Source organism: Malaya genurostris, chromosome 3 (assembly GCF_030247185.1).
Source record: "Malaya genurostris strain Urasoe2022 chromosome 3, Malgen_1.1, whole genome shotgun sequence".
In the NCBI taxonomy this organism is placed as follows: Eukaryota; Metazoa; Arthropoda; class Insecta; order Diptera; family Culicidae; genus Malaya; species Malaya genurostris.
Window position 1 is genome coordinate 129,299,163 of NC_080572.1, and position 26,711 is coordinate 129,325,873.

Sequence of the window (26,711 nt, forward strand, 5' to 3'; positions counted from 1 at the left end):
ATATTCACGATCAAAAACTTATCACTCTCTCAGAGGGTAAATTTTGAAAAGGCACCCCATAGTAAAGTAAGTCGTATTCACGACAAAAAACTTGGAGTTAGCGCGAGCCAAGTGGTATGCAATCGATAGATCCAGTCCTCTTTACAAACTGTCTCATTTTTTGGATGAATCCGGAATAATTCGGATGGAAGGGCGGACGGCCCATGCGGATTTCATCTCCTTTGAGCAGCGATGTTCAGCAGTGCTTCCAAAATGTCATGATGTTACAACCAAAATTCTTCGTTATTACCATGAAAAATTTGGTCACGCTAACCGTGAAACTGTGGTCAACGAGATTAGGCAACGCTTCTACATCCCATTCATTCGAGCTGCGGTAATTCAAGTAATGAAAGGTTGTGCTTGATGCAAAATCAACAAATGCCGACCTACTTTCTCTAGAATGGCGCTCTGAGAAGAAATGGATCTGCTTAATCACGTGCTTAGCAACCAGGGCGATTCACATGGAAGTCGCATACAGCCTCAGTAGCCAGTCGTGCGTTATGGCCATTAGAAGATTTATCTGTAGAAGAGGGTCTCCGTGTGAATTCTTCTCTGACAATGGTACCAACTTTCATGCAGTAAGTAAGGAGTTAGTTGATGAGTTTCGAACTATCGAATTTGATTGTGCTGATGTTTTTACAAATTCTACAACCAATTGGCATTTTAATCCGCCAGCTGCGCCACACATGGACGGAATTTGGGAGCGATTGGTGAGATCAGCAAAGGAGGCGCTCAAAGCTCTGCACGACGGTGGAAAGATAACAGACGAAATTTTACTTACTGTGTTAGCCGAGGCGAAGGATATGGTGAACTCTCGACCACTGACATATGTGCCACAGGAATCAGCAGAAGTTGAAGCTCTCACTCCGAACCACTTCATTCGTGGTTTTCCAGCTGGAGAGCGTGTAGAAGTCAACGTACCGACTGGATCAGCAGAGGCGTTACGCGATAACTACAAGCGATCTCAAAAACTAGCCGATATGTTGTAGCAGAGGTGGCTCAAGGAGTACATACTATCGATCAATCACCGATCTAAATGGTATGAAGAACAAGACCCTGTCGAAGAAGGTGAATTTGTATATTTGGTCGACGGAAATAACCGGACAACCTGGATTCGAGGTATTGTGGAGAAAGTTATACGAAGTATCGATGGCAGAGTACGACGAGCTTTGGTGCGAACATTGAAGGGTGTGTATTGGCGGGCAGTTGCGAAGCTTGCGGTTATGGAGTTGAGGAGTAAATCTATTCGAACCTCCGATTCCGGACCAGAGTAACGAGAGGGGGAATTGTTACCACCGCCGCTTAACAACATTAGTGGGCATACGATCGGGCCTGTCGGAAAGAGCGCTAGCAAAGAGACGACAGATGACAACCAGATGGTTAGAACTGACATAACGAGAAGGCAGAAAAAGGACTGAAAGTGCGTGTCAAGGCAGTCGAGAATTTATCACGTTTATTTAACGGAATATAATTGAATCTAAGTTTAATCGCTAATTATCGTTCTGAATTCGTAAGTGGAATAGAATTTGTTATTATATGAATGTATAATTTGAAATCTTGAGGTTCAAATCGTAAACGAGTAAGAATTGTTTGATCAAAGAAATTGCGTTAACAATATTGATGAATATCATTAATGTAAGTAGTTATGAACTGCAAACCTCGCTCATTTACTAAATAAAATGAACTATTGTAGTTTTGAGCTGTACGCTACGGTCTGCTTCAAAAAGTGGTTTCTCTTCTAACATTTGATCTGAACAGGTTATGTATTGAAATGAAAAAGTATATTAAATTGAAGTGGTGTTTACATATATGAATCGATCGTGCAAATTTCTATGAGTGAAGTTGGACCATATCGAGATCGATCGTTCGCTTATAAATGTAAAAAAATGAAAATTATTATGTTATCTGGATCGATCACGGAGCACCATGACTAATACTGCTTAAATTTGAAAATAGGTCATTAAGTGGTTTCAAGCATTCTTATGCCTGGAATTGGTCACCAATTTGAATTATCTTGATCCAATTGGGATGAATATTAATATGCCACAGTCGTCCTGAACTGGTAAATTTAATTTAAAAAAACTACAAGGATCAGCCCCATGGGGTTGTTCGAGCCGTTGTTGTGGAACAAGGCAACCAAAATTTCTAATGAACTACAGTCAAATAGTTTAATCAACCGTCACACTTGAATTCGCAAATGCACGAGAGACTGCTTAGATTGATCTTTATTAGGAACCAAAACCGAACACGCAAACCTAGAATATAGAGTCTATTTGTCGTAGTTCGTATTTGTTTTGTAGCCGACGAAATTACATCAATAGCCCAAATGTATGCAATTATATGTTTGTACACACTAGCAATACGGATATCGATATTTAAGCTTCTTTTCGCCAAGCTTGTGTTCAAGTTTTGTATGCAAACAGTTATTTTTATAGCGTTTCTCTACCATTACCACCATTCTGCGATTTCGGTTGAAGCGATAAACTTTTTCTCATTATCAATCGAGTTCATCTTATATAAATTAGAAATTAATTTTATGCACTTCAAATTTACCCTGCGGTAGTTGTCAATTTCTTAGGCGAAACGGCATAACATGTAATTTCATCCGAACTTGCATGACACAAGATCAGAGCATACCAATTAAAGCTTCAAATTGTTTTATGGCACTTTTTGTCTTGCTGTCTAGCAAGCTACGCGTAGGACTGAAACGTTAGCTATAACTTCGCTTCTATTTATAGATTCGCGTGCTTCCCACAGCTTCGCTTTTGCATCGATTGACCAATCAGAGCGATGCTTTCCCTTTGATATATCGCTCACTCCTTCAAAAGCGTCGTCTATGGCAGGGAAATCCGGTATGCCGGAGATTTTTTACAGACAAAATAGAACACTGCTAGCTATTAATCAACATTTCAATGATTTACAATAAAAAATACATGGCTATGAACATTCAAATCAATACGTAGAAATATTTCCAATCAAATAGTGACATGATATTAATAATTGATACAAAATTGACTGAGCTGTAATTGTTCAAAACCTGACCTCATTTCTATGTGTATTTTTCTTGAGTTTCTAATTTGCACCCCTATATAGAAAACAAAAATGACAAAACAAAAATCGACATTTTATGAACCGTTGAGGAACTTTTAAACCTTTCCGATCCAGTTGGTATCAGTACTGATGTTAAATAAATTGCAATGAAGGCGAAACTGATTCGATCAGGCGTGAATACACTTTCAAACCGGGAAAGGTTTGAATGGACCTAAATTGCACCAACTTTGACACAGATGTTACCTTCTAACTGAAAGTGTAAGATATGTGTTTCTGGAGTAGTACGGTTTACGGTGCACATCTTTACAAAATATGATTCAACAAGCTCACTAACACCTGACTTTATTTTATTTTCATGACGAAAAACTCAATGAAATGAGAGTGCTGAAATAAAAGAAAGGTTTACGACCAAGAAGGTTTGAGGAGGAAAATCCCAGATGTCCCAGGAAAATGATTAAAAAATAGGTATTTTATGTAATAACATAACTTTTTATAAGTTATGATATGGTAAAAGGAAAAGGTAAATGCACTACTATTTTTTAGTATAATTATTATGATTATTATTATCATCAATAATATTATTATTCCTTTATTCTTGATAATCTATCAGTTTGAGATATTAGCAGGTTTCTCCGGTATAGTTAAAAAGCAATGCAATGGAAAAAAGGAAACGTAACGTAACATCACCAAAGATAGAAACTATCAGAGTAGATTACAATGGATAGTGTTAGCAGACCAAACATATCTATATTGATTTAGGAATATTAAAGTAATAATCGTTCGTATCGATTGAGACATAAAAGACTATGATACAATGCGAAATTTTCAAACTTTTCATCGACGAGGACATTCAAGACTCAGAAGCAGTTGGCAGGATGACAAAAGACCAATACGATACAGCCGCACGACTCAATGATTGACTGGTTACCGGGTAAAGCACATTTCCTGCTCAAGTGACAAACTCTCTGGCGAACTTGCAATTGAAGATACTCGTATCTTTCGTTGCAAATTGCTAATCGTAGAGGAATCTGTCGCTTGTGTTACATGTTGGAGGGTTCCCTCCTTCGTTGCTAGTGTTCATTTGGGCACCATAGGCTAGTTCGTCGGGTGAGGAAAGCTTGGAACCTTGTAACCTCCACCCTCGGCTAGAGTAGTCCATAAAGGAAAAAAACATGTTTCATTGATTTGCACCGCACGAAAAAAATGCAGTCTCGGTAACTATTTTGTACTAGTTTTCTTTTCCGAACAGCAAGCGTGCAACACAAACTTTCCAAAACCGTATCATTGATCGACTTTCTGGACAGAACACTGGCACAGAGCGAGTGGAATCAATTATGTCCATTATGAAAAACACTGGTGACGTGGATTGCTCTGATTTTGTACTTTCGAATAGAAATTCAATATTATGATGGTGTTTCATTGCAATTGAGTTCAAAAGTGCAAAACCGGAGCAATCGACGTCACCAGTGTTTTTCAATGAAAATCGCCATCAGGCGAACACAACACTTATGGCGTTTTCGTTTTTAATTTGCACTACACCGGTGCAGTGCTACACTGAGGCACGAATAAACGAACAAAAATGACGAAAACATAAACAGTAACTGTGGTACCGAGTGCGGCCCTGTCTCGGAAGTGCTGCGGGCAGAGAGAGGGTGAATGGAAAAAAGGGTTTGTAGGGAAAACCACGCGTCGAAATAAATAGAAACATACGTTATTGAACAAATCTTAATAATATTAAATATCACATCACTCGCTCGATTACTACAGTAACCATTGATTACAATTAACAATTCCATTGCACAGAGCTACACCAAACTTTTGATGAGCAGCGATGCCAGATAGTAGTAGTGTCATTTCCGTAGATTGGAATTTTTCTCGGAAGCGCTCACGGTGAAAATTTTTTTTTTTGCTCGACAGACAAAACTTGTTTCCGTAGTTCTTCGTTGATAAATTTTAATTTCCGTAGATTTCCGTAGAAAAAATCCAATTCCCGTAGATTTTGTCTACGGATCCGTACATCCGTAGAAAATGTTCGAATCCGTAGATCTACGGAGATTTGCAGAAAAAGTGTAGCACTGATGTAAAAAACGGTAAAAACCTGTTTTAATCCACCTAGTGGTGTTATGATGCCTTTCTCATGTATAATATTGTGGTATTCTATTCGAAAAAAATTTATTCGATTTTTGAAAGAAATCAAGAGTTTGTTTGTGCATTAACTAGTATAACATACAGAATAAAACAGTGCATTGATTGCGTAGGTGGGTTCACTATTATATGCACTTCCGGCACCGGATCCCGAGAACCGGTATAATCAAAGTCGGTTCGTACGGCCACCAACTAACATGATATGCAAACTCTACTAATACGCACTCTAAATTACGATTTAAATGTTTGTCGCATCTGAAAATATGCAGTAATTATTGGTAGGACCATAAGATCTTTCAATTGACCCTAAGATTGGGAATAACGGTTTAGAGTCCAGTTTATAACATTTTTTACGGTTTTTGTTCCGCCAGTTTAAGTGATGGTGTACAATATTGAACACACTTTACCCTATAACTCCGGAATCGGAATTCGGATCCGGATGATATTCAAGAGTTCCGTATGAGACCGGAAGACCTTTTATTTGAATCTAAGTTTGTGGAAATCGGTCAAACCATCGCTGAGAAAAGTGAGTGAGATCCATTTTGGTATATATGACCACTGTTTCCGGTACTTCCGGAACCGGATACCGGGAACCAGGATAGCCGGAATCGGTTTGTTTAGTTGCCTACTGATAATGACTATCGATTTGTATAGTTTTGAGACCAGTTTAGAAAATTATTTTCGTTTTTTCTTTCGCCAGTTTAAGTGACGGTGTACAATATTGAACACACTTTACCCTATAACTCCGGAATCGGAAGTCGAAACCGGATAAAATTCAGGAATTCCGTATGGGACCACAAGACCTTTCATTTGAATCTAAAACCTAGTGAGATTATTTGACACATACACATACACACATACAAACACACATACATACAAACATGCATACATACATATATACATACATACATAAAAAAAACATACATACATACATACATACATACACACATACACACACAGACATTGCTCAGCTCGATGAACTGAATCGAATGGTATATGACACTTGGCCCTCCTTTCACTAGTCGGTTTTTCAAGTGATTGCATAACCTTTCTATATGAGAAAGACAAAACGAACGGTTTAGGTGCAGCTTTCGCTACGCCGGTGTAGTGCAATTTAAAAACGAAAACGACATTAGTTCCATACTGACATTAGAGATGGGCAATTCGCTCCTGAGCTGTTCCAGTGAATCGAATCATTGAAGTGAGCTGACAGCTCACAGCTCTTTTCAAAAGAACCGCAGCTCACCAGCTCACTCATTTGCTACCCAGTTCACTGCATTATGACGAAGGGAATACGCTACGAGCTGATCGGATCTTCGGCTCTTTAAGAGATTCAATTTAGTCGACATCAATTAAAGATAAGTTAATTCGCATTGCATTCATTGCATCATTGCAAATCAATGATTCAATTTCGATCATGCATATGAAAGAAAACCGGTGCATAAGAAAAACGGCGCACAAAATGAACCTTAAGTTTAAACTAAAAGAGCTGATGAGCTGATACATCGAATCGATTCACTTTGATGAGCTGATCGGTTCGGAGCTGTTCACCAAAATGAGCTGTTTTGCACACCTCTAACTGACATCATACCAACCATTTGACAGCTGTCTGGCTTTGGCTCGACATTAACAACATTCCATACTAGTAATAAACATATAACTATACCTAGGCAAAATATCCAATACAAAACTGAAGAAAAAACATTTAATTTCTAATGAATATTTCAGACATTAAACATGTTAAGTGTAATGCTTTTTAAAAATACAAATATTATAATTAAACATACGGTTTAATATTCTTCTTGCACTTAGCCAATTGTTCTATTAAATTTTGTGATTTATCATCCAGCACAATTTGAGAAACAATTCCAAATAAATTCGGTAAAGAAACAGACTTTTCAACGTTATGATCAGAATTAATAATAGCTTCGTTTTCCATATTTTTATGAACAACTACATAAGATAATTAACTACGTTAGGATACTGAACCTATAGTTCAAATTTGATTATTTCAATGAAACATCGTCGTTGCCTAACAACGCTAAAGCGTTAGTTAGCAGCGATGCCAGATAGTAGTAGTGTCATTTCCGTAGATAGGCATGTATCTCGGAAGCTCTCGCGGTGAACAGCTTTTTTTTTTTGCTCGCCAGACAAAACTAGTTCCCGTAGTTCACCGTTGATAAATTTTAATTCCCGTAGCAAAAATACAATTTCCGTAGATTTTGTCTACGGATCCGTAGGTCCGTAGAAAATGTTCGAATCCGTAAATATACTGAGATTTCCGTAGATCTGACATCGCTGTTAGTTAGTCTATAGACTGCATTGCGAAATCGATTAGGCAATGCATGTCGAATGCGCACGGTGGATTTCTGCAGCGACGCTTCATTATATGACAGTATAAAGGAAATAGAATATGTCATAAGCAAAACTGTTTCTTTTCCGGTAACTTGTGTTGTTTAATGAACACATTTTTATCGTTCCTCATAGAATTTCCCTAGTAAGTTGACATTTTCGGAGCTTCTATGCATAATTATTCTCTCAAACTAGGAACAAAACTTATAAGTATTATTTTGATTTTGACGAGCATTATTATATTGTTTAAGAGAAATAAGTAACTTGTTTTTCATTTTCAGAAATGGTAAGCTGCTCAGATGTCCAACATCACTGGAACAATTGTATACTAGAATTTGTTTTCATGCGAATAACATTCTCGTATTATAGGCCACCAAAACGGCGAATAAAGATAAATCCAAGAACAAAATGCGCGATTTACGGATCCGCAAATTGTGTCTTAACATATGTGTCGGCGAATCGGGCGACAGGTTAACTCGTGCTGCAAAGGTTCTAGAACAGTTGACCGGTCAAACGCCTGTGTATTCAAAAGCTCGTTATACAGTTCGTTCGTTTGGAATTCGTCGTAACGAAAAAATTGCTGTTCATTGCACCGTCAGAGGTGCCAAGGCTGAGGAAATTCTTGAACGTGGCTTGAAAGTACGAGAATATGAGTTGAGACGAGATAATTTTTCACAAACTGGTAACTTTGGGTTCGGTATCCAGGAGCACATCGATTTAGGCATCAAATACGATCCATCCATCGGCATTTATGGTCTGGATTTTTATGTCGTTCTTGGTCGTCCAGGTAAGAAGAAGAATTGTTAAATTCAATATTCAATTAGGAATGTGAATCGTATCAATTTCCAGGATGAGTATTTTTACTCTCACTTTCATATGTAACTATATTGCTTTTATGTTCAGGCTAATTCTTGATAACTCAAGTCAAAAAGTTATTCGTCAAATATAAAATCAATCTGGCAAATTCGACGTCAACATTTCAAAAGGCCCAAAAAAAATAAAAGTTTCTCTTTGTTTACTTTCTCTTTCGACTATATCTTCGTTATACAAACGTTCGTTACATGTTTTGTACTGTTTGAAACATCGGAATATTGTCTTTCATTCTACCCGAACGTTTTGTAAGTACACGTGAAAATTAAGGATATATTAACAAAAGAGCAAATAAAGAGACACTCTCATTGGTTTATGTGACGTTATGAAATGTTGACGTCAAATTGTGAAAGAGAAACTGGTGTTGACCCTTTTGTCTTGGGACGATCGATTTTGTGATTTCAAAGAAATCTGTATAAAATTTTTCTTAGCGACTAATGTAACATTTTGGCTTAATCGAGAAAAGTGATGTTGAAAAATAATAACATAATTTTAAAACTTATTTAAAAATGAGTAGTTGAAACAACTTCATCTCTTCAGTATTTTTTCCAATTTCGATGCGCGCAACGTATCAGTGACTAATTCACGACTTTTAGCCACAAAAATTACCTTTAGGCAAAAATGACAGTGATGCCTCTACATACAAAAGTTGACAACCACCATAAATACGTCGATAAACGTCAGCCGGATAATTTTTATTAATAATTTGAAGTCTGAATATATTTCCATGTTGATAATGTATGAAAAAATATTCGATCCACCTAAAAGTGACATGATGCACCGTTCGCTACGGACCGGAAAATGAAGATTTTTTCTATAAATTAACTTGTGTATTTTTATTTATTTCGTGATTGATTAGGAGCTTCCACTAATGTTTCAAATATTGATTAATGGAGAATGTATACACTGAGAAAAACAACTTTTTCCTTATATCTTGAAAACATCAATTTTCTCCAGAAGGGCTTCACTTAATATTCTTATTTTCTGATATGTTGTAACTTACAACTGATGAAGTTTATTGCACTATGAATAAAGATGGGAGAGTAACAATCAAAACAATTTTTCACAAAAATATTAATTTTTGGAAAATGATCTGCATTTTGCATTGTTTAAGTTTTTCGACTTTATGAAAGAACACAAACACAATTGCAAAATAAAATTTGGTTTAAGGTAGCGCTTCGCCGTGGTCAGGTCGAAGCAAGACAACTCACTGCTTCCTCTTGCTTTGTCGCCGAAATTTCACCCTAAATTGCAAATTTCTAAAATACTAACCCGATTCACGAAAAATCAAAAACATACGATTGTAGGTAAATGATTTTACTATGCATTTGGCGAAAAATATCAGTTAGAAAGCTTTTCTTTCGCGAGATTTCGTGCGAGTTTTGCTAAAATTTGGTTTTCTTTTTTCCTTTTCTCGCTATAAACAACTCGCATATGTAGGGATGTGCTACGTTTTCAACAAAGCGTCAAAGCTAGTAGCGATGAAAATCATTACTGATTTCTGGTTCTACTGAAACATGAATAGAAATTATTTTACAAAGTAGTAACACTTACTTACATTTTCTACTCATCTATATTCAACGTTTACGCAGAGAGAACGGACAACGAAAACAAAAGAAATGTTGTTAGCGTCTACCGCATGTAGCATTTTGCACACCCCAATGCATGCGTTGACATTGTGTGCGTGCGAAAGAATAAGGAAAAACTCATTTATTTTTATAACTCGCACGAAATCTTTCGATAAAAATGTTTATCAGGCACAATTTATATGCGAATCGATAGAAAAATTAATTATCTTGAATCGTATGTTCTTGGAATTTCCGTTTTCTTCCCCGTTTTCTCACAATTTTGGGTAAAGTGCGTGAAACCCCGGGATAGGCAGCGAACTCCCGTGACCACGGCGAAGCGCTACCTTAATACTGCCGGTTTACTAACAATTGGTAATTTTTATTATGTTAAGGTATCTTATTGAACTATGTAAAATGAAAAATGACGCTGAGCATGCATAAAGTGGTTTTCGTGGTTCAAATTTGGGATTTTTTATATGGACTACAAGAAAGTTCCGGACAACAGAAAAAGTGCATGTGGTGGGATCAACTGGGCGCTATTTATTATGAGCTACTCAAATTAGGTGACACCATCACTGTTTCCATATACATATTACACTTGCTGCGTTTGGACAGAGCATTTCATGAAAAGCGTACGCAACATGACGATCTTCATGGCATAGTATTTTTGCTTCATGACAATGCAAGACTCCATGTTTCGAAAGTTGTAAAAGCTTTTTTTTTGTAATTGCTGCAATGAAAAGTTCTGCCCCAGGTGCCATTTTTTATCAGACATTGTTCCCTACGGCTGCCATTTGCTCCAATCCATGATCCATCATTCGTCGAATCTGAGGAAAACAAATTTTTCAATCGTGGTATCCGAGTCTTACCAGAAAGATGACAGAAAGTGGTACATAACGATGGACGATACTTTGAAAAACGGTACTGCAATGATACTCTCACCAAAAATCATGAAACTTAGCATAAAAACCGCTACTAATTTATTCCAACGCCTGATATATTACACCCAAACCTCCATTTACGTAACTTATATATGTATATATGTAATAATATACGTACACATGTGTGCAAATATTTGTATTTCTTAATACATATAAATATTGGTAAAGTAAAAGCGATCATTTATATGTATAAATATATACACATCTATACAGACGAGTGAGTGTGTAAGCATACATACATACATATATAAGGTTCGTAAAAGGAGGTTTGGGTGTATAAATAGATTCATATAACGACCTTAATATAGGTGTTTTATGTTATATATGTTATTAATATTCTGTTTTTATATCATTGCCATTTATTTAAATTTTACTCGCACTAACTTCATTTACAAAAGTATAGCCCTTGTCTTTGTGATTTTTAATGTCGATCCCGCAAACAATTAAAAATAACCTTAAGGTGCAGAGATGTGCAGTATCGCATAGTGGTTTTTGAAAAGTAGTGAAAAAAGCTATAAAATCAAATACTATTGAACAGTGACAGCCCTTTCCTACCTATATAGAACTCTAATCGCAAAACATCATCATATATTTTGTATGTAAAGATGAATAGAAAGTTTACAATACCCTATCTTTGAGGGGATATGGAGAGATAATTTCTTATTCAAAAATTTTTTACACTTTAAACTGTAATCCTTTACTTATCTGAAAATTCAAAAAAAAAATCAACACAATGCAAGAAAAAAATAAATTTATTTTTTGGATTTCTGCCACCTTGGCATTAGAGATGGTCGGGTATCGGGTATTTTACCCGAAACCCGACCCGTACCCGTACCCGACGGGTTTTTGGTCGGGTACGGGTAAAATTTTTTATTTTCAATCGGGTACGGGTCGGGTACGGGTAAAAAATTTTACTGCTCACTCGGGTACGGGTCGGGTACGGGTAAAAAAATTTACCGCTCACTCGGGTACGGGTCGGGTACGGGTAAATTTTTTTTTCGGATCGATTACCCGACCATTTGTACTTCACATAAATATGTTTACACGTTGACGAGATTTTTTCATTGCAAAACAGTTCTTCCGAAAAATAATCAATTTGATTCAAGGGGTTTTGACATTCGCGCCTAGGACCAGACCTGTCAACTGGCATCTTTTTCCAGAAAAATTCATTTTTTGCTTCATGAAAAGTTATGTGAATATTTCCCGCCCTACTTTGTTTATAACATATTTATTAAGACACACTGCCTTAGCTCTATGATGTTGCGGTCGGAATCTACTTTTCACGTAGGTTTTAATGGACTGCCATTTTAAAGCTGTTTAATGCACAATCCAGTAAAAATTATTTGATTTATATACTGCCCATACTCGCATATCAGTCTCATATCGATTTTCGCCAATTTTGAGTTAGCTTGAGGAATGGAGTCTTTCCTCAATATACTCTCAGAAATTGCAATGAGTTGAGAGTTTGTTCAGTAAAATATAAAAAAATATCAACTCATTTCTGTGTCCCATATGCTAAAGTACCCGCATATCAGTCCCATTCAGTGCAAAATTTCAATAATTTCATTTGTTGCAATATTGGAACACCAAAGGTGTATTACCGATATTTCATGTAATAATACCAAGATTTAGCATTAGGGAGCAAAGCAAAGTCTTGGCATTACATTCCTTTCGTGGAATTTGGCCTTTCTGTTTCAACAGACTTCGCAGCCGATTCTTAGCGTACAGAATCATTGCATGGCTAGTACTATGAATGACACTAAGAATCCTTCCAGGTCGGGGCTCGAACATACGACAGCTGGCTTGTAAGACCAGCGTCCTATGCATTGAACCGCCAACCCGGGACCAGCAATAGGGTGCACAATAAATAAAAAAAATTCGGAAATAAACTTTTGATCGTCTTTTTCTTAACATGCCGATTTCCCATATGGGACTGATATGCAAGTATGGGCAGTATATAAAATGTAGTGTAGTACTCATATCAGGCCCGTATCCAGGATTTCATTTCGGGAGGGGCCCAAAGATTAAAAAATAATGTTACTGAAGATTGCTCATGTACCTAATTCTCGGTGTACCTTTTACGGCTGTTTTTAACATACTTACACTTTTAACTATTCCACTGGAACTGATATTGTATTACATTTCATTACCTTTACTGTCTTGTTATTTCTGTAACACATGTCTGAGACATTCTTAATAATTATATGTTTTTGATTTCGGGAGGGGCCAGGGCCCCTCGGGCCCCCCCCCCCCCTCTGGGTACGTGACTGACTCATATCACATTCAGATACCAGAAAACTTTTATTTTAAATATTGATTTTCAAAATTTTCCTGAAAATCATTGGGATTCTTACCATAGAAGTTCTTATTATTCTGCACTTCTGGGTGGTGTCACCTCACTTTAAATGTCACCGATTGATGGCACAGCAAGTTGGGCTATATTGCTAGTTAATTTTCGTTTCTTTTCACTGGACTACAAGTGAAAATCTCGATGCGTGACAACGTGGAGTCGCAAAAGTAAGGGCGAAAATCTTTTCTCGTGAAATACTCAAATTTTCACCGTGTTCATTCGTTGAGGTTCCACCGGTTCAATGGCTGTAAAAACCACCAGCTACCGATAACATCGTGGGTGTGGGTTTGTGAGGCTTATAAAACGGGCATAGTTGACAGATTAATTTAAATCAAAATCATAATTCATTTTGCTTTGTAGTAAAAAATTGTAGCCAAAAAAATTTCCTTCGAATGTTCAAACTACTTACACTTGAAGGACTCACTGTTCACCATGTTCAAAATTGAATTTTTCACACCGGGAATACACGTACGTTGTTTGATTCTTTGGTCAATTCACGTAAACGAACTGATAACACACTATTTATTTTAGGGGATGTTCGCATAACATTCATTTTCATCACGTATTATATTCAATTTGACATTTGGAACTATTTTACGTGATTTTTCCGTGTGAATTTTTATTTGTGTGTCAAGATAATGAGCACGCTTACTTATAGTTCTAAAGAATTGGATCAAAAGTCGCACTGTTTCGTAAAAACCATACCTACCCAAAATTGAGTACAACGGGTATTACGACATATTGGGTAAATATGCTTCTCGAAAAATTTGAGTAGATATTACTCGCTTTTGTTGATATTTGTAAATGAAAATAAAGTACCAAAGACATTGGAAATCTACAGGGTCCGCCATCTAACATTTATTTTTGAACTAGCGGTTATTTCGACATTGGTAACCTAAATGTCACTTCTGATTTGACAGAAACTTAGTTGTATCCTTCCGCTGAACGAAAATGGTTGTGTGTACGCTTGAGGACCGCGTGAAAATAGTGCAGTCTTACTTCCAAAATTATGGTAATGTTGCGGAATATGTGCAAAAAATCATCTTCTCGGATGAGGCACATTTTCATCTCGGCGGGTATGTTAATAAGCAAAATTTTCGCATCTGGTGACGGAAAACCCGCACGTCATCATTAAGAAGCCGATCTCAGAGAGTGACGGTTTGGTGCGGATTTTTGTCCGGCGGCATCATTGGGCCTTTTTTCTTAGAAAATGAGGCAGGAGCCGCCGCCACGGTCAATGACGAGCGGTACCGCGTCATCATTAGCGATTGGTTCTTGCCGTTACTTGAAGAGGAAGACTTGGACACCTTTTGATTCCAACAAGACGGCGCCCCGTGCCACACAGCCAACGCTACGATCGATCATCTGTGCACAGTCTTCGAAGATCGAATTATCAGTCGAAATTCGGATGTCGTTTGGTCGCCTCGGAGCTGTGATTTGACACCGTTAGACTATTATCTTTGAGCGGCTGTCAAAGATAAGTGTTATGTGGACAAGCCAGAGACAAATCAAGCCTTGAAGGACAACATTCGTGCAGCCATAGCTGAAATAAAGCTGCATACAATCGAAAATGTATTAAAAAGCTGGACCGAGGCAGCCATTTGAATGAAATTATATTCCACAATTACCCGGAAGGATTGTAATTTAATATGAAAAAATAAATTTTGAATTCGGATGAACCGTTTGTTTTTTTATGCCTGTTTAAAAAAAAGTTACATTACATTATTCATGCTTCACAGTGTATTTATATGTTTAAAAATAAACAAGCATTTTAATGTATTTTTCTTACCAACTAGAGCCTGATACGGCTCGATATCTAAAACACTTTATTTTTTCCATACTGAATTTTGGTAAAATTTTTACTACTCATTCGGGTCGGGTACGGGTACAGGTAATTTTTAATCGGGTACGGGTCGGGTACGGGTAAAATTTTTTATTTTTTTCCGGGTACGGGTCGGGTACGGGTAATTTTTATTTATTATTGATCGGGTACGGGTCGGGTACGGGTAATTTTTTAAATTTTCAATCGGGTACGGGTCGGGTACGGGTAATTTTTTTTGCTGATCACTCGGGTACGGGTCGGGTTCGGGTATAAGAATTTCTATACCCGACCATCTCTACTTGGCATCACTGACGTCGCACAGTGATCAGTGATTTGATCGTGTACATTGGACAGTGTGATAGGTAGTTTTTTTATGGTAGACTTGACACATAAGTCGTTTTGCTTTTGTTTGTTAAGTCGTATTGCGAAAGTCGCAGTGAACTTATGTGAAAGCTAGGTTTGCTTGAATACATTAATGATAGCTAGTTTTGCATATCAAGTGGCAAAATTTTACAGTCGATTCGTTTCAAGTGTGTTTTGAGAATTTTCGCTTTCATGTGACAAATAATTCATTACGGTTTCTACAATTGAAAACAAATCAGTTTCTTTTTAAATTAATCAGCTTTTTTCAACAAGCTAAATTGCAACTCGAACCAGTGCAGTAAAACTTCATTCAATTCAATTGAAACTGAATGTGGAACAATTTGACGATTTCTCCACTGCAGTAAACTTCACCCTCTGACACACACACAATGTTTGCTGACGGCTCGAACGGGCAGCATTCAGTTCATCACTCGTTTCTCTTCAATCAAGGCTCAGTTTAACCACCGTCAGTTGATCTCTTGAAGTAACAAAATATCTCTTTCAATAGTGTGAGAGCGGCCTTCAAATGAGGTTCATGTAAACATTCGAATTGGTTCAAGATAAAAGATGAAAGACTAATCAGATAGCTGAAATGTCATTCACAGAATACACATAAATTAATTGTTTCCTCCTTCAGTTTTCATTTTTAATACTTTACTCCATTTATAATTCTATTCGTTCGAATCTGCTTACTACCAAGAGTGAAGACACTGAAGCAGCTATACTACTTGGCACTTGAAACTGAGCAAGCAAAATTTCAAATGACTAGGTACGAGTATTCAACTGACGATGAATTTTGGGAGCTTCACTTGAAAATGGCAGCAAAAGTCAAATGAATTAGTAGGGATACGCTGACGGTCAGCGGCCATAAATTTCATTTTCATCTTATATTATTCGATTGAAAATGAAATTTTACCGCACTGACTCGAACCCATTAAATATTTCCAACTCTACAGTTAGTCTCATTTGGCTGCTTTTTCCTGGAAAACTTTTGTCGTAAGTTTGCGCCTACACTTGTGTTTATACCTTTGTTCATTGGTCAAAGCATTGCCAATTGACGTAAGTAGCATTGATGATCATTTTTCGTTGATGTGTTGATAGATTTTTTAGAGAATCTATAGTGAACTGAGAAACGGTGTTCGACTGTATTAGAACAATTCTAACAAAATGCAATAAAAAAACTCGGTTTATTTTCTTTTGCTACTTAAGTCGTAATGAACATTTTATACAGAAATGACATTTTCCTATTCGGTCGACTCAAGAAACCGCTCCGTGGAACGCGTTTCAGCACCCGATATGATATGAGATTATGGAAAAATGGCTCTGATGGCCATACTGAAAACTGAATATAAAAAATGTTTCAAGGATTGAATCAAGAGTGTGTGGCAGTCGATGAGGAGTATTTTGAATAATCTTGTATTTTTGATTTTCTGAATTAATTTCGGGAACTTTTTGATCAAGGTAGATATAACGTAACCGGCAAATTCCAGTGGTTTTTTTTTAAGTTGCAAAATTACTAGGAGATCGAAGAATCGTTTGAAAGCTACTATCATGTTATTAGCTAAGTTCACAATACCAATGGCCGTTTTACAAATTTTTCATTGATACTATTTAAATGGCAAGAGAAAGGCATTATCACACCACTAGGTGGATTAAGAAGGGTTTTTTCCGGGGCATTAGTACTTTTTGAGGAAAAAGTTTCGGTACTTTATGGGGAAAAAGTTGATGACAGCCAGAGCTTAAAATTGTCACGCATTCTCAATGAAAAGAAACCATTCCAGCAGTCTCATTTTGAATGTTTTACTGTCTCATTCGTAAATGACCGGCACCAGAACAAACGAAGAGAGACGAAGAATTTTCGTTTCTCATCGAAAAAATGAGAGAGCATAATTGCCAACGTCACTCTTTCCTCTGTGACAAGACGAAATCAAACTAACGTCTTCAGGTAGCAACAGCAGAATTTCAATTCTCATTCTTTCATCGATGTTGTGAAAATATGTGACGCTTGGCTATAAAAAGTGACTAAAATATGACAAATCGAAGTAATTACATCCCAGAACTTTGGAAACCAAAACTACTACAAATTCAAGCACCAACAGTTAAAACTTATTGTGAAACCTTTTTCTGTCGTTTTCAATTCTCACAGCTTTGGTTGAATATCGATATTGCATACTATGAGATTTTCACTGCAAATGACTGAAAGGGCAAATGAAAGAAAAAACCAGCCCGGTGGCAACAATAAAGTACGATTCAGACCGTCCGGCTTCTTCCGTCACCGTCACCGGAACGTCAACGTCCGTCACCGTCATTCTAATGTACGATTCAGACGATCCGGCTTCTTCCGTCACCGTCACCGGAACGTCAGCCTCCGTCAAAATTAGTCAAATGAGTTTTCCCTTTGCGCATTCACACGATCCAGCAGAGATCCGGAACGTCAACGTCCGTCAACGGCAAGCTCCGTCAACATTTCTCCGAAAAAATATTTGACGGACTGTGATTATCGCACACATGCACGATTCATATGATTACGATATTGATCTGACGTTTGTTATGTATGTATTCGGTGTCAAGATCCCACTCTTAAACGAAATATACCACATATAAGTAATTAAACTTATCAGTAGATTTGCAAAGTACGTTACGTTGTTGAGTGGAACTGATTGTTTTGTTTTTTTCCTCTTTCTAGTAAATTTTGAAAGTAATTTATTCGATTAAAAGATAGGAAAACCACAGATCGATTGGCTTCAAAAGCTCCCAGATTTTGTATTAGTGGAATAAAATTGTGCGAAACTAAGTTCTTCAAATTCTGCGTGTAAGAAAATGACATGACGGACACGGATAGGAAATCGGATAGTGTGAATCAGAATGACGGTGACGGACGTTGACGTTCCGGTGACGGTGACGGAAGAAGCCGGATAGTCTGAATCGTACTTAATTCAGCCCATATTTTGGGCACCTCTAATTTCGTAAAGCGCTACTATTCAAATGTTTAAGCACCTCGAAAAAAGTTCTCATGCAAAATTTGAGCTAAATCGGACATGGGAAAGGGGTGCTGGCCAGCGGTTAAAGTTTGAAAATTTTCGATCTTGAAAAAGCACCATAGGGGGGAGTACATGAGATTTCCGAAATCGATTTTTATGCCAAAAATCTTAAAATTACATGAAACGTCGATTCTAAGACTTTTGGCATGGTGATTTTTCAAGATCTATGAAAATTCCACTAAGTGGACTAAGAAGGGTTTTTTCCATTCTCTGTAGAAAGGTATTAGAATTACTGGAAAAACCGACTTTTTTTAGATTAACATCACTGTGCTCATACAAATAGGCAACGCAAATGTCAAGCACTAGTTTGGAAAAATGATGCTGACTGTGTGACATAAACACTGAGCATGCTTTTGTGAACTACTCGAATCCATGAACTACTGCATGAACTAATGAACGTACGAAGCAGCTATTTTTGCTTGGGTTGCGCTGTGAATTCTACCTAACATTCAAATGTGTGTGAATAACACAGAGGCTGAAACTCTTTTGTTAATATTTGCAAGCCCTGACTGCATACAATTGACATACACTTGACATGATATGTCAGTAAATCTTACAAAAGTAAACAAATCGAGTTGGCAAGCTTTTTCATTATGCTGGTGTGCTTGTGCCAAAATACTGGCAGCCAGCAGAAATGCAAAGGAGCCATATCTTAATCATAGATCAATATTGACGTTCTTTTCCATTCAATTCATGTTTAATTTTTATTTTCGAAAGTTGTGAATATTCGTTGGTGTAAACCCCTATGCGCACAATCTAATGATTTTCGATCTCTTAATTCCGTTGTAGTCCAAATTTTATTACAATGTTATTACGACTTTAAGCATCATTTTCAATTTCTACTCATCGAATCCGTATATATATAACGGCTTCCAAAATTTTTTGCCTTTCTCATACAGAAAGGATATCACTGTGAAAATCAACTTTTTAACCGAAGCACGGAGGGCCGACGGCGAACTGAGCAACTGTCTGTCTGTGTGTGTGTGTGTGTGTGTGTGTGTGTGTGTGTGTGTGTGTGTGTGTGTGTGTGTGTGTGTGTGTGTGTGTGTGTGTGTGTGTGTGTGTGTGTGTGTGTGTGTGTGTGTGTGTGTGTGTGTGTGTGTGTGTGTGTGTGTGTGTGTGTAACAAAAATATGCACTCACTTTTCTCAGAGATGGCTAAACCGGTTTTCACGAACAAAGATTCAAATGAAAGGTCTCATAGTCCCATAGTCTGCTATTGAATTTCATTCCGATCCGATATGTACCAAAAAAGTTAAAAAAAAAATATGCACTCACTTTTTTCAGAGATGGCTGAACCGATTTTCCGACTTCCGGTTCCGGAGTTATATGGTAATATGTGAAAATTTGAGAAAAAGTTTACACTCAATTATCTCTGGAACAACTCAACCGATTTTTGCAAACTAAGTTTCAAATGAAGGGTCTTATAATATCCTAAAAATTTGTGGAACCTTTTATCAGGATCCGACTTCCGGTTCCGGAACTAAAGCGTGATAAGTGGAAAATTGCCAATTTTATTAGTATTTTTCCACGAACGATGGTTAAAAACAGGTACAAATTCCATAAAACTGTCTGATAAATTCTTCTAGTTTGCAGAGCTTGTTAGTTTGTGGGCATGAAAACTTAATTCGGCACTACTGGTCCCCTCTTTTCCTGTTTCGAGAGCACCGAAAGTGGAGAAGAAAAACTCCTAAAGCTAAATTCACTTCGATTTCTCTGCGATGCTTGAACCGATTTTCACAAATCTTGATTTGAATTAAAGTCTGTCTTTACTGTCTTTAAAGCTACTATGAAATTTCATCCGGATCCGACTCCCGGGTCCGCAGTTACAGGGCGATGAGTGTCAAAGTTATCAAATAGCCATATAGAGTGACAATATGTACAACACCGAAAGAAGAAGAAAACAAAACGAGCAAGGCGTGCTTTGTTCTATTTCGTACACGTTGTGTAGTGATGTCAATAGCGGCCCTTACACGATCATTAAAAGTGTCATTACTAAGTAATGACACTTCTGCTCAAACGTTCGTCATTACTGCATTACTGTTCATCATTACTTTTTAGCATTACACGTTCATTATTAATGATGAGTATTTGTAACTACTCCAGCAATAGCAATAGCAATAATTTTATTTTGATTCAACTGAAAATAAATTTGATTTGCCATTGAAACGTTAAGGTTAATGAAATATTAACAATTTAAATCTACACTTTGTCATTTTTTCGTGTATAGTTCTAAAGATATTCAGCACTTCTACAAAAAAATAAGAAGAAGAAATAATGTTGGTAATGATGGAAAATCCGGAATTCCATCATTACTCGTGTCATTACTGAACTCGTAGACATTACACGATCATTAAAAGTGCCATTACTTTTTAGTAATGACACTTTTAATGATCGTGTAAGGGCCGCTAATCATAATAATAAGAATAATAATAAAAATAATCCTATTACATGTTTTATGCTGTTTAGCTTGACTTACATATGCAGAAGTAACAGAAACGCAGGTTTGTTTCGTTTGTTAGATTTCGTTTAATTGGTTTAAGGTAGCGCTTCGCCGTGGTCACGGGAGTTCACTGCCTATTCCGGGGTTTCACGCACTTTACCCAAAATTGTGAGAAAACGGGGAAGAAAACGGAAATTCCCAGAACATACGATTCTAGATAATTAATTTTTCTATGGAGTCGTGTATAAATTGTGCCTGATAAACGTTTTTATCGAAAGATTTCGTGCGAGTTATAAAAATAAATGAGTTTTTCCTTATTCTTTCGCACGCACACAATGTCAACCCATGCATTGGGGTGTGCAAAATGCCACATGCGGTAGACGCTAACAACATTTCTTTTGTTTTCGTTGTCCGTTCTCTCTGCGTAAACGTTGAATATAGATGAGTAGAAAATGTAAGTAAGTGTTACTACTTTGTAAAATAATTTCTATTCATGTTTCAGTAGAACCAGAAATCAGTAATGATTTTCATCGCTACTAGCTTTGACGCTTTGTTGAAAACGTAGCACATCCCTACATATGCGAGTTGTTTATAGCGAGAAAAGGAAAAAAGAAAACAAAATGTTTAACAAAACTAGCACGAAATCTCGCGAAAAAAAGCATTCTAACAGATATTTTTCGCCAAATGCATAGTAAAATCATTTACCTATAATCGTATGTTTTTGATTTTTCGTGAATCGGGTTAGTATTGGAGAAATTTGCAATTTAGGGTGAAATTTCGGCGACAAAGCAAGAGAAAGCAGTGAGTTGTCTCGCTTTGACCTGACCACGGCGAAGCGCTACTTTAATCGAAATAGAGCATGAGATAGTAAGTATAGGTTTAACTACGTTCAAAACTGTTCCAATTAGTAGGTCATATTTGTTGGTAGTAAACGAACCAACTTCGGCTATTCCGTTTATCTGAATCCGGTTTCGGAAGAATTGGAAATAGTGATCAAAAACTACAAAAAGGATCTCACTTACTTTTCTTGGAGATGGCCAAATCGATTTTCACAAACTTATAGGTTCAAAAGAAAAGTCTTACAGTTTCATACGGAATTCCTTAATTTGTTGTGGATACTACTTTCGGTTCCGGAACTACAGGGTAAACAGGTTTTATAGAGTTTGTGAGATTAGATCCGAACAAATTATCCTATTTCTATTTAATAAACATTTCACGGTTATATTTATGATGTAATGAGTAATATGGGAAAGACATCATTACACCACTAGGTGGATTAAAATAGGTTTTTAGACATCCACTCATCAAATCCGTTCGAAAAATACTCATATTGTGATGGTTTGTAATAAATATCAATACGCCGGAAAGCGCCATCTTGGATTTAGAAACGGCTTCTAACGTATTTTTCTAACATCCACTCATCAAATCCGTTCGAAAAATACTCATATTGTGATGGTTTGTAACGAATATCAATATGCCGCAAGTCGCTATATTGGATTTAGAAACGGCTTCCAACATCGTTTTCTGACATCCACTCATCAAATACGTTCGAAAAATACTCATATTGTGATGGTTTGTAACGAACATAGATATGCCGGAAGCCGCCATCTTGGATTTTGAAACGGCTTCTAACATTGTTTTCTTACATCCACTAATCAAACCTTTCATTTTATTATTCAATTATTATTTTTTCAAAAATTCCCTTTTGCATTCGTTGACAACCCTACGCATCTTGACAAAAAGTAAAAGCTACGATATTTGATCCCCTCCTCAGCAGCAATTTGAAATTCAACCATTTCATGGAACGGTATGGATATGAAAACCGTCACTAATGACGCCGTTTTGAATTTCTTAATGAAAGTTTATTGCCAGAAATGAAATTCGCACCGAAAACAAAATGTAGCCGATTCTATTGATGACTATCATTCTTTCGTTACATTCATCGCTCAACACGAGCAAGACTGTCGCCACTACATTCATGAAGCGCTTACTCATGACTGTCACATGCGACCTTTATCTGTATGGTTCGCGCGACATTCATGTGTGACTGCCCGAATAGTAGGCAACATGAAAGTTCCCAGCACACGACATTAAAAAAATGTCAGCAGTTTCCAGCACTGGTTTCAAGCAACTGATTAATATTCCAGAGTAGAGCGAACGAGTAAACAGTATAGGGATTCCAAGGAGTAAACATCCGTACAATGCTTAGCATTCTCATCACGAATCCAAGACAGCGAGAAGCTTTAGCCACAATGTGGTTGGTGTTGCTTGAATGTTAACTGTTCGCCAAGGTCCTTGATACACATGATGTACCAATCATGAATCAATGTGATATAAACAGGTGATGCAGACCACAAGGCTTGCTTGCGTTGGTAACCAAAACGTTGTAAATAGTTCGGTATGACGACCTACAAGTAAAATAAACATGCTTTGATTTAATGCCAACTAATTTGAACGGTGTGACGAGAGCAAGCACGTGGTTTTCAGTTTTATTTGGTTTGCTGAATCAAAGTTAATTCCACTTACACAAAAGAGTTGTGTTTGCCCCACCTGTTTCTACCTCATTTATCATGAATCCCATAGTATACGAATTTTAAAGGCACTCCTCTGAACTGCAAATAACAAAAAATTGCAAAAGATATCCGCGGTCCTTGCAGAAAAAAATAACCGTCGTTAAAGTACAGCAAGAAGAACAAAGGACTGAAATGGCTCCCCTGCGGAATTCCAGATGTTGCAAAAAATTCTCCCGAAACACAATCGTCAATTTCAACCACAAAATGACGATTTCTTTTATGTAATTGTATCCATCGAAAGACGTTTGTTGTACCTAAACCAGGTCGATCCAGTTTTGTTATTGTGATGTCATGGTTAATTTTATCGAAGGCGGAGGTCACTTCTCTGTATAAAATTCAAATAAATATTGTTAATATTTTTGAAACTGTTGCTTGAGACATGCTTTGTGATGTCATTATAATTATTAAAATTAGTTTGAAAGTGTTTTTCAATACATCAGCCAGCATAGTGCATATGACCATTTTCAGTGAAAATCGCTGCATGGCTGATATTCGTGACAATGATTTTGAATTATTATTATTTCATTACCACTCTTCGAGTGATCATAATCATGCGGATATTTATAATCGATGCCTAAAATCGGGCAAATATGATATTTGATATTTTCGTTTCTATTTATGTAACACTGTTATAGCACATCAAGAGGTGTATAAAAGCTGATTCTTGAAAATAACATATGTAATACTTCAGGAATTTATTGCACTATAATTAAACACTATTCTTGTATCGTTCGAATGGTGTTCAGTCCTGTGCATAAAGAATATTATAGTGGTTGGTAATAAAAAGTCTTATGGTTTGCTTTCAAAACATAATAAACTATTAATCAACCATACAAATATTCAAAATTAAATTCTGGAATTTATGATTAGGATTTAGGGCTTCAAAGGCAAATTCAATTTTAATAGTTTAATAGTTAATCCTAATCATAAGTAAGAAAATTAACATTACTTTTATGAAATTATTATTCAGTTAGGATATTAACGACCTATATTTCTTACAGGTTACAACGTTGCGCAGAGGAAACGAAAAACAGGTAAAATTGGTTTTATACACCGTCTCACCAAGGAAGATGCCATGAAGTGGTTCCAACAGAAATACGACGGTATAATTCTAAACAGTAAAGCGAAGTGAAATGCTTAACAATGCTTTTTGTCACTATATTTGTCATAAGCTAATATAACAAAAATTTGAAGAAAAGAGTTGAATTCTTTTGAGTATATTTTCCCAAAAGTTACAGGTATTTCTCAATTCTGCTAAAACTTATTCTTTTGAGGTTGAGTGTATCGGAAAAATAATTTTGAAAAATGTTCTATACTATCGATAATCCCAGAACGGAAGCAACACAAAAGGCCGAACCATAGAAGGTGGATTTACATTAGGCCAAAATATATAATGCCGACATTGATCAAATTCTCCATTATGCCAGGGATTTTCTTATATATCACAAAAAGCCGAAATCAATTCCAATACAACACCAAAAACCCTTTTAATCCACATAGTAATGTGATAATGCTTTTCTCTTGCCGCAAAGTCTGTTGAAACAAAAGGTCAAATTCCACTACAGGAATGTAATATCAAGGTTTTGCTTTTGATTCCAACTATGTATCATTTTGTAAAAGAACAAAACAATATTCAAACATCTTTTTATGGAATTAAAGCTGGTTTTAAGGATGTTCCCTAGGCTTTGGATTATGAGCCACAGGACGCGTCCCCGGGTGGCCGTCAGCATATCGATACTAATTCGTATGACTTTTGCTGCCATTTTCAAGTGAAGTTCATCGTCAGTTGAATAATCCTATCCAGTCATTTGAAGTTTTGCTTGCTCAGTTTCATGTGCCAAGTAATCTAGCTGCTTCATTGTCTTCGATATTGGTAGTGAGCAACTTCGAATGAATAGAATTATAAATGGAGTAAAGTTTTGAAAATGAAAACTGAAGGCGGAAACTATTAATTTGTGTGTATTCTGTAATTGATATTTGTGTGTATTCTGATAATTGATATAAGATTGTCAGTGTATTGTTTCACATTCGGTTTCAATTGAATTGAATAGTTTTACTGTACTGGTTGGTGGGCTTGACGGTATTGCAAACATCATCAGATACGTTTAATTATCATTACAATTTAATATAAATATGTCCCTGAGCGTTAGCATAACCTTGAGACAGAATGAATGATGCTGTCACGGTCCCAGGGCTTGTCTGTATCCTTACTCAATGGAGAAAGATGCACACTAATGGTGCCATGGGTAATGTCTGACAAGAAGAGGCAACAATACACAGAATGGGAGCAATAAAATTAATATTTTCCTCTTTTTGAGTGTGCCAAACTTGTCAGGCTTTGTCCATGCTACAACAAATACTACTCTTTGATCTAAGGAAGAGAAGCGATTTACTAATCAGATTTGATCTCTTTTGCAGTATGCAGTATTTTTATATATATATTTTTTTTTTTTGGAAGTGTTAGTGTTTTATTGATAAAATTTCTATTTACATTTCATTTTCTAGAACATAATTCAAGACGTTTGTATCAATGATTGTACTCTGATTGATGTTATTTATATATGCAATGAACATTTTTAAAATTGGTGTTTTGATTCTTCTCGGTATTCTGTTTAGAGTTGGTTGAATGAGATCAGTGAACGACAGTCTTCGCCATCCACGCAGCAGTGTTTTTTTAAAGATATTTTTTATTCAGGCCTATTTGCGTACAAGCTTTACGTGGCCGATTGAGCCGATTTTTTAAATATTTTTTTTTTTTTGAGTTGGATCTCGTTGTCACCCTTTTTCTAGGGGGAGAGGAGCTTCCATTTCCCTCCTGCGAGGATTGAGGGGCACTTCGTTCGTGGTTCGTCTCGTCATCCATTGCCACATCGATGGTATTGTTGTTGGTTTCATTGCTAGTTGCTGAAGATGAGCCTTGTTGTACATTGTTTGCTGTTGCTGGTTGGTTGGATGGTAAGTTGTTCACTGCAGTTAATGCACTGTTCTATAGGGGATACGTTGGATGGTTTCGTTGAAGTGGATGCTTCACTGTTGTTGGTGACTGTCACAGGTATACTGGGATTGCTTTGGGTTGGTGTGACGGAAGCACTGTTGTCCTTTGGTGTAGTTGTCTCCTTGTGAACAGCTTTTTGACAATACTGACATGTGGCCA

The 26,711-nt window shown here is 36.7% G+C and overlaps 2 protein-coding genes across 3 annotated transcripts in view; one reads left to right on the forward strand and one right to left on the reverse strand.

The window, feature by feature from the left end:
• Window positions 1-7,242, reverse strand: part of LOC131439081 (dynein regulatory complex protein 1 homolog) — a 248,026-nt gene extending 240,784 nt beyond the window's left edge. For both annotated transcript variants that reach the window (XM_058609668.1, XM_058609667.1), the window contains exon 1: window positions 7,023-7,242. In XM_058609668.1, coding sequence (XP_058465651.1) covers window positions 7,023-7,174 — 152 coding nt within the window. In that variant the 5' untranslated portion in view covers window positions 7,175-7,242. The remainder of the gene's footprint in view (window positions 1-7,022) is intronic.
• Window positions 7,243-7,913: 671 nt separating this feature from the next.
• LOC131439082 (large ribosomal subunit protein uL5) lies at window positions 7,914-24,755 on the forward strand. The gene is made up of 2 exons (XM_058609669.1): window positions 7,914-8,374; window positions 24,559-24,755. The coding sequence occupies exons 1-2, from the start codon at window positions 7,996-7,998 to the stop codon at window positions 24,687-24,689; spliced, it is 510 nt and encodes a 169-aa protein (XP_058465652.1). The 5' UTR covers window positions 7,914-7,995; the 3' UTR covers window positions 24,690-24,755.
• Window positions 24,756-26,711: the final 1,956 nt, after the last annotated feature.

Bases quoted from the DNA above. Each gene is read 5' to 3' on its own strand.
- LOC131439082 (XM_058609669.1), top strand. From the start codon at position 7,996: ATGCGCGATTTACGGATCCGCAAATTGTGTCTTAACATATGTGTCGGC. The intron at 8,375-24,558 runs GTAAGAAGAAGA...TATTTCTTACAG, and splicing joins TGTCGTTCTTGGTCGTCCAG to GTTACAACGTTGCGCAGAGG.